The sequence below is a fragment of the Myotis davidii genome, unplaced genomic scaffold, assembly GCF_000327345.1.
Source record: "Myotis davidii unplaced genomic scaffold, ASM32734v1 scaffold2786, whole genome shotgun sequence".
Taxonomy (NCBI): Eukaryota; Metazoa; Chordata; class Mammalia; order Chiroptera; family Vespertilionidae; genus Myotis; species Myotis davidii.
The window spans coordinates 139350-147803 of record NW_006296623.1 but is presented as its reverse complement, the minus strand read 5'-3'; the positions used below and the strand labels follow the sequence as shown (position 1 = coordinate 147803).

At 52.5% G+C, this 8454-nt stretch overlaps 1 protein-coding gene across 1 annotated transcript; it reads right to left on the bottom strand.

Annotated features, from left to right (window-relative positions):
• Window positions 1-1520: 1520 nt before the first annotated feature.
• CFP (complement factor properdin) lies at window positions 1521-7324 on the bottom strand. The gene is made up of 9 exons (XM_006772131.2): window positions 6943-7324; window positions 6706-6856; window positions 5623-5798; window positions 4979-5149; window positions 4655-4846; window positions 4293-4466; window positions 3849-4040; window positions 3588-3699; window positions 1521-1856 (listed from the first exon to the last, which is right to left on the bottom strand). The coding sequence occupies exons 1-9, from the start codon at window positions 7013-7015 to the stop codon at window positions 1691-1693; spliced, it is 1407 nt and encodes a 468-aa protein (XP_006772194.1). The 5' UTR covers window positions 7016-7324; the 3' UTR covers window positions 1521-1690.
• Window positions 7325-8454: the final 1130 nt, after the last annotated feature.

The following is an 8454-nucleotide window of genomic DNA, read 5'->3' as shown; positions in this document are numbered from 1 at the left end:
GTGGCTCCAAGGATGCTTTTTTTGTTGTTGTGTGTACCCCTGTTTATAACTCACACACACATATCCATGTTGCCCTCATGTGCATGCGTGCACACACACACCTCTATAACTTACATTGTTATGGTGCGCACATGGCTGTAACTTCACATTCACTGCACATCCACTCAGCACATCCTTAATTTTTGCACAGATCCATAGGTCTGCATATCACACATACACAAAGATATGTGTCTCACACCACACACACACACACACACACACACAAACTTACACTTTCTTGCAAACACACACCTCTCTCACATGCTGTATTAGCAACCAGAACCCCTCATTTTGGCTTATTTCTCCCAAGATGATTATCAACTTTGTCTTCATCCCAACCCATCAACTGGTCCATTTTACACAAGAGGAAATCAAGCCAGAGAACTGAGTATCCTGACATACTCTGGGTGTCACAAATCTTCCATCTGAAAACTCCCTCACAGAGGTGCCCCTCCACTCACAGCACCGAGTTCTAAACCCTGCTCCTGACATGGTGCTTCAGAAATGTTCAGCCCACTACCTTTCGTGTCTCTTTCCTCCTTGGGAAATGGGGATAATAATACTGACACTCACAGTTTCATTGTAGATTAAGTGAACTCATGCTATGGAGGCTTAAAATACTACCAGGCATAGAGTAAGTGCTCTCTAAGTATTAGCTATTACCATAATTATGATGATTCTTATGCTTTGTCTTATTACAAGGGCCCCAGCATTCATAAGGTGTTAAGTCAATGAGCAAATGCTAAGGGTACTAATGTCTGGGTTTGTTCCCTTCACTGTGGAGACAGGTACCACTCCAACTCCCCTTCTTTCCTATACCCAACGGTATCCAGGACTATTGTTAGTATACAGTAGGTGTTAAGAAGTGTTGAATAAATGTTTAAAGGAAAGGGTCACTTACTCTGAGTCTGTTCCCTTGTTCAGATGTCCTCTCCTTCTACCAGCCCTCCTCCACCCCAGATGCCCAGACTTAATTCTAGTATACAGTAGACACTAATAAGTGTTGAAGGAATGAACAAATGCTAACAGGAATATGTGTCTGCGTTTGCGCTCCTCTTGGCAGATGCTGACTCTAGCTTCTCTTTGCCCCCGCTCCAGCTTAAAGCACCTCATAGGCACTTCCTCCACCCTCCTCCAGAGCTATTTGTTGCCGCTAATTGTAGCCTTGGAGCTGGGCTGTTGGGAGTGGGTGGGTGCAGGTGCTGGTGCAGCGGGGCGCCACCCCAGCCCTGCCTCTGCTGCCTGCTGCTGTTTACCCGGGATTGATGTGGAATTTGCCAGCCCAGAGGCTCTGGTGGGTGGGAACCTAGAGAGCTTTAGGAGGTGGGGAGATGGATAACAAGCACACCAGCCAATCAGAAAGTGCCTGGCAGGGCGAGCAGCCAAACAGGAAACCCATAACATGGAGCTCTGCAGAAGGACATGCTGGGTGACCCCAGGCACTGGGGGGCAGATACTGGGGCTTCAGCAGCGGTGAATGGATGGATACTTGCCTTCATTCCTGCCAAACTGGCCACAGTGGAAAATACAGTTTTCCACAACAAGTCACTGTGACATGCTGTGCCCTAGAAGATGCTATTGCCCCATTCTTGAGGAAGAGGCTGGTTTATTGAGGTCTGGGAAGCCAGAGGGTCAGAATGGAAGAGAGGTGTTAGAGCTCCTCATCCTCAGGGTCTTCGCAGGCAGGCGCGTGTAGACATGGCCGCTTCTCCTCCACCACCAACCTCTGCCCCTGTAGCAACTCGCACTTTGCCAGTGGTGTCCCCCAGAAGGTCACATTCTTCTCACCTTGACCTTCCACGATGCTAATAGTGGGCCTGAAGCATTAGGGAGGGAATGGAGGGGAGAAGCTCAGGGAAGGCAAGAATGCATTCAACAAACTCTTATTGAGTGCATACTATGTGCCCAACACTATTTTTAACTGTGAGATATTGGGCAATTTCTTTACCTTCCCTGTGCACCACTTTCTCTCATCTGAACAATGGGAATAATGGAAAAAACAACAACAATAATAATAACACCCACTTCACTGAGTTGAGGATAAATAAGTTACAGAGTGGTGTCTGGTACCCAGTAAGTGCTTAATAAATGCCAATGATTGTTACTAGTTGACACTAGCTACCTTCTCTTACATCCAAAACCCTTTACATTTCTCTCCCCACTGCCCACTGGAAAAACAAAACAAATGCTTTGCCCTAGCATTCAGGGCCTTGTTGTTGTGCCCAAATCTCTGCCCCAAGGCAACGTCTGTCTCTCTTCCTCTTTATCCAGACTCAGTCTCGTGTCCAGAATGGTCTTTGCTTGGATTATTTCTCCCACTAGGCAAGCCCTCCATTCACTCACATCCTGATTTTCTCAATCACCCCTTTCTCCATTCATTCCCTCACTCTGTCAAGTCCTTCATGCCTCCACTTAACACCCCTAATGCATCTTTAGGACCTACTCTAAACCCCATAGCTAGAGACCACTTTCCAGATTGTAGGCCTTCCATGAGATGGGAACAAGCGACTTAATCTAGTAGTTTGATGCATGCTATCTTATATAATAAAAGGTTAATATGCAAATCGGCTGACCACCAGGGGGCAGATGCTCAACACAGGAGCTGCCCCCTGGTGGTCAGTGTGCTCCCATAGGGGGAGTGCTGCTCAGCCAGAACCCAGGCTGATGGCTGGCAAGCACAGCAGCAGTGGTGGGAGCCTCTCCCACCTCCGCGGCAGTCAGACACCCCCCACCTCCAGGGCTCCTGGACTGAGAAAAGGTGCATGCTGGGCTGAGGGACCCCTCCACCCCCCGCCCAGTGCACAAATGTTGTGTACCGGGCCTCTAGTGTGGAAATAAGAAGGGATGCATGGGTATTTTAACCCTCTCCCATACCTGGGCTACCCTGGCCACTGGGAAATACTTTGTGTGACTGATCACCTGTGTCCAGGACTCTGTGTACACAGTCTTGATCCCTTTATGTCAGGGAGGCCTGATCAGTTTCCTAGACCCAGGTTGAGGTGGCAGGCCCTTTCCCACATACCAAGCATTCCTCATATGCCTTCTATAGGGACCTGTCTACCTAAATCTCTTGGGAGATCCATGAGATCTGGGATGTGTGTGTTTGTCTGCAATTGTTGCCAAAAAGGCCTTAAAGTATCTGGGGGCAGTGAGACATTGAGTGAGACACTGAGCCACCCATGGAGGCATGGGTGACTGAAGGAGTAAGTGAATGGAGGCATGAGTGACTGAACAAGCCCATCAAAGCATGGGTAACAGAGAGCAGAGCAAATAGACACAGGGAAGACTAAGTGAATGGGGGAATGGCCGAGTGACTGAATGTGTCACTTACGGGCACAAAGGCTACTAACTCTCCCATCAATATCTTCTTTCTCAGCTTCTTCTTTAGTTTTCCCCACTTCCTGAAGCTGAGAAATGGCACTGGGCAAGGGAGGCACCTTAGGCCCAGTGGTAGAAGCCCTGGTTGGGGGTAGCTGACTCTCCTGCCCTGAACGCTGACATAGCGGTATCATTGCCCCTTCTTAGGCATACTCTGCCTCTTCACTCACGCGTAGTTGGGGAGATGGGCCTTGCAGAGGCGCTGGCGGGAGCGGGTAGGGCTGGGTCCACACGCGGGTGTGCACAACCCCCAGGTACTCCACTCTGTCCATGAGCCTTCCACTGCAATGAGAAGAAGGGGTCAGAATTAGTGGTTTCAAGGGGTTAGTGAGAGAGAGGCTGCAGGGACACGGGGTCCATGGCAGAGAGTCAGAAATCCCCATCGCTTCATGGGCTGCCCACCCTCACAGCACAGTCTGGGGAGCACTCACACAAGCAGCGATGGATGTTGTAGCAGTACCGGATATCCTGTTGATCCCCAGAACAGCGAAGTCCAGTTAACTTGCGGCCAATGCAGTCCCTTACGCGTGCCTGCTGGCCTTGGATCTCCTGGCATTTGATTTGTGACACCTTCGGGCGGGTGCATGTTTCCCATTCCTGCCACGGCCCCCACTCTCCATTCACTGCAGAGACAGGGGTAGCAGGGGCTCGCACCAAAGAAGGGAGCCAGCAAAGAAGTTGAAAGGAAGGGATGAGTGCTGGGGGGCAGAGTGGCGGTGATCAGTTGTGGGAATGGGTGATCGGAGGTGGAACTAAGGCATCAGGGCCAGGAGTGGAGGGATTTAAGGCAAGACCAAGGCATTAGCAGCAGGAACAGGGCAGCAGAGAAGGGTGGGGGGCTTAGGCATGGAAATGGTGCATCTTGAGGTGCTGACCAGGGCATTCCTTGGCTGTGTTGCAGATGTGGGTCCGCGTGGCATCACCAGCACAGAAGGGGCCCCCGTGCTTGGGCACAGGATTATTACATGTCCGTCGTTCCAAGGTCTGACCCAGGCCACAGGTCACCGGGCAGGGACTCACTGGGCCCCATGGCCCCCAGCCTCCAGCCACTGTGGGGGGGGGATAGGAGTGAGGAAAGGCCACTTCAGTCTCCCTGCTTCAGCTCTTAGACCCTTGAGGCAGACCGTCCCCAAACAAAGAGGTACATGGTCACACGGTCTCAGATTTAGCCCATGAAATGGCAGCGCATCTGTGTCCGAATCAAGAGCAGAGTGTCAGAGGCCTTATCCCTATGTACCTGGGCAGGGTGGCAGGCCGCTGCAGCCCTGCTGCTCATAGGCTAACCCTGAGCACGGCTTCCCAGGAGGCTTTGTGGAGGGCTCAGGCGCGGTACATGTGCGGCTCCGTCTTTCCATAGGTGCATTGGGGCCACCATGGCAGGTGCCTGAGCAGGGGCCCCAGGGGCCCCAAGTAGCCCAGGCTCCGTGTGCTGTGGGGAGGGGTAGAGAGAGACCAAGTGAGGTCATGCATGCTGAAGTCCTCCTACACTGGCAGCTCCCTCCATAACCCTCAGAGCCACCTGGGGTGTCTGCACCCGTGCCCTGTGGTTGCCTTCACTCACTGGGGCAGATCTGCTTTGTGTCACAGGCCTCTGACTCCTGTGCCGATCCTGGGCAGGAGCCCTCACACTTGGGGGTGGGCTCATCACATTTTCGATGACGGGTCCGGGTCCCTTTGGAGCAGGTGACAGAGCAAGGTGTCCAGGGCCCCCACTTGGACCAGCCGCCCATCTCTGTGGGAGAGAAGAAAGGGGCACAGGATGGAGGTGGGGGTGTCATTCAGGGGTGCTCGCTTCCTCTTGTAGCCCGCATCAGCTAATCCTGTCGCCACATTCTCTGTCACACTTGGTCCACCATCATTGCTCATCTGGACTCTTTCATTCACCTGCACATGGAACCCTCTGCTTCACCCCTCACCACAGTTTGTCTTCCTCCTGACAGCGAGGAGGTCACAACCCGAGTCAGATCACGTTTCTCCGCTGCCCATAACTCATATCAATCAAAATAAAAGCCAACATCCTCACCCTGGCCCACTAGGATCAGGCTCCCTCTGACCTCACCTCCTACCACGATCCTCCAGCCACACTCTGCCTCCTCCTTATAGCCTCACACACATCAGTCACGATCCCACCCTCAGGGCTCTGTCCCGACTGTTCCCAGGGCTGGGGAACGGGCAGTGCGTGGCCGCCTTACTGCTCCTCCTCACCAGGACAGCATTTCTGGTTCTCACAGGCCTGCAGCTGCCACTCCAGGGCCCCAGGCTGCTGCTTCTCTGGACACTGCCCATCCCAGCCTAAGCAGCGCCGGTGCCGTAGCTGGGAGCCCTCAGTGCAGGTCATTGAGCAGGGGGTCCAGCTGGACCACGGTGACCACTTTGGGGACCTGCAGAGAGAAGCACATATGCCCCATCCATGAGCTGGCAAGGATAGTGTACAGGACTGGTGAGTGTGGGCAGGCACCGGCAGGGGTGTGGGAGAAATATGTGTGAAACAATGAGAGTACCTACCTCTTAAGGATATTGGGGGACTAAATGGGAAGAGAAGAGCATACAGTAAGTATTTAATAAATATCATTTACCTTCACGACCAGAGACCTGGAGCTACCCTTGGAAGCCCCCCAAGGACAGTGCCAGGCATGCAGTAAGCAAATATAAAGACGAGGGGCCCAGAACTGCTGTCAGAAACCCACTGGGCAACCACTGTGCAAACAGGAAGTGCTCAATGAATGTGAAGTTGTCATCATAATTAGGGCCTGGAGCTGCCCTTAGAATTCTCCAAACTCTCTTGCCTCCATAACACATCTGTATACAGTAAGCACTCAATATAAGCTGTAGTCACAATTAGGGGACTTGAGCCACCTTCAGAAATACCTGGGCTGCACCCCACCCACCATGCTTCCAGTGTGCAGGAAATGCTCAATACACGCAAGCTGTAGGAGTGGTTCTCAACCAGGGGCGATTTTGCAGCCCAGGGGACATTCAGCAATGTCTGGAGACATTTTGGTTGTTGCAACTGCTGTGGGGAGTTGCTACTGGCACCTAATTAGAGGCCAGAGTTGCTACAAAACACCCTGCAATGCACAGGTCAGTCCTCCCCACCACCCCGCCCCAACCAATAATTTTCTGGCCTCGAAAGTCCATAGAACCGAGGCTGAGAAACCCAGAGCTATGGTCACGATCAGGGCCTCAGAAACACCTTTGGGAACCCCAGAGAAGGAAAGAGTCCAGTTCTGGGTCACCCTGCACAGTCCTTCCTGCTCCCCCCTCCCCCAAGCCCAGGGTCCCCCTCACCTGCATGGCTGACAGAGCTTGCTGCCAGGCTCCTGGAAGGCATAGGCAGCGTTGAGACAGCAGTCTTGCACACGGACACCTCCGCCCAGGAGGCCCTTGCACTTGCCTGAGGACTCCTCATACTGGGTGAAGCAGAGGACGGGCTCTGAGCCTGAACCAGGGTGGGGGGAGGAGGGATGGTCAGGGGTGTTACTGGTGGGCCCGGGCACCCTAGGCCAGCTAGGCTCACCCACTCACCTGTGGCAGGCAGGGTAAGAAGCAGCAGCAGTGGCGGCAGCAGCAGCCAGGAGGTCTGCGCTGGGGTGGGCATGGTGAGCACTGAGCTCCTGCAGCCCCGCCTGGCTTTATGTGCACTGGGAGTCAGTGGGAAAAGAGGAACCAGGGGCAGGGGAACTGGGAGGGCAAAGGGCAGCAGTGGGGGGGGGCAGGACTTTTCAGTTCCCACCTCTCCCTTGTCACCTCTGCCTACGAGCCACCTTCCTCCACTCACCTCTCCTTACTTCTGGACTCACTCTCAGTCCTCCTGTTTTGTTTGTCACTGTATTCCCACACCCCATGCCCCACCTAGCAACCCTTCAGCATTCAATCAATGCTCTTTGAACAAATTCTAGTGAAGGGTAATGGAGCATTGGACTTTGGAGCAAGACCAACTTCCTAGTTGTGTAACCTTGGGCAACATTGGAACCTCTCTGAGTCTGTTTCTTTCTTTTAAAAAAAATATTTTTATTGATTTCAAGAGAGGAAGGGAGAGGGAGAGAGAGAGAAACATCAATGATGAGAGAATCATTGATCAGCTGCCTCCTGCACACTCCCTACTAGGGATCGAGCCCGCAACCCGGGCATGTGCCCTTGACTGGAATCGAACTGTGACCTTCTGGTTCATAGGTCGATGCTCAACCACTGAGCCACTCCGGCCGGGCTGATCCCTGTAAAATGCATACTTTCTACCATGACAGGATCAATCTCATGGCACCGGTGACCAAGGATGAGGTGACTGCATGCTCAGGTTGTCCCTCCTCATAGGGTGGAGTGGGCATTGAGATCATTGCTTCATTCTGCATCCTGACTTAACCTACCCTCCTCTTTCCTGAAAGAGAGGTCCCCTGTGGTCAGCATGGGGAAGGGAGTTCAGCTTAAGGGAAGTGAGAAAGGGAAGTGACAAGAGTGTGGGGAGGATTCAGGAGTGAATTGGAGATACCCAGTCCCAGGGGTGCAGCTGGGGACACCTTCAGGGCCTGCGGGGGGTGGGGGGGATTGGGAGGGAACCAACTGGCTTGGTCATGTTCCAGCAGAGAAAGTTGGGTAGGTGACACCCCCCATCCCTGAGCCTACATCATAGGGTTTGTTGTGAAGATTGGGAGCTAAGGTTTTTTCAAGTCCTTAACACAGTGCCTGGCATATAGTAGATGATCTGTTTGTTAAATACATTTATCCAACATTTACTGTGCACCTATTGGGTATCAGATGCTGTTCTCGGCACTGGATGTAGCAAAGAATGACAGCCCCAAATCCTGGTCTTCAAGAGGATTACACTCCAAAAGAAGACACAGATAATAAACGTTGCCTCCCTCACAGAGGCCTTCCCCAGGTACCCTTTTTATATGGCACCCCAGTCACTCTCTAACCCAGTGGCGCTCAAACCTTAGTGTGCATCAGAATCATCCAGAAGGTTGATGAAATCATGGATGGCTAGGCTGCACCCATTTCTGGTGTTTTTTTTTTTGAATGTATTTTACTGATTTTTTTTTT

Excerpts from the sequence above, each read along its gene's own strand:
- CFP (XM_006772131.2), bottom strand. The coding sequence starts at position 7,015 with ATGCCCACCCCAGCGCAGACCTCCTGGCTGCTGCTGCCGCCACTGCTG. Across the intron at positions 4,041-4,292 it reads CACAGCCAAGGAATGCCCTG|TGAATGGAGAGTGGGGGCCG; the intron begins GTCAGCACCTCA and ends CTGTCTCTGCAG. Across the intron at positions 1,857-3,587 it reads GCCCATCTCCCCAACTACGC|GCCCACTATTAGCATCGTGG; the intron begins GTGAGTGAAGAG and ends CTAATGCTTCAG.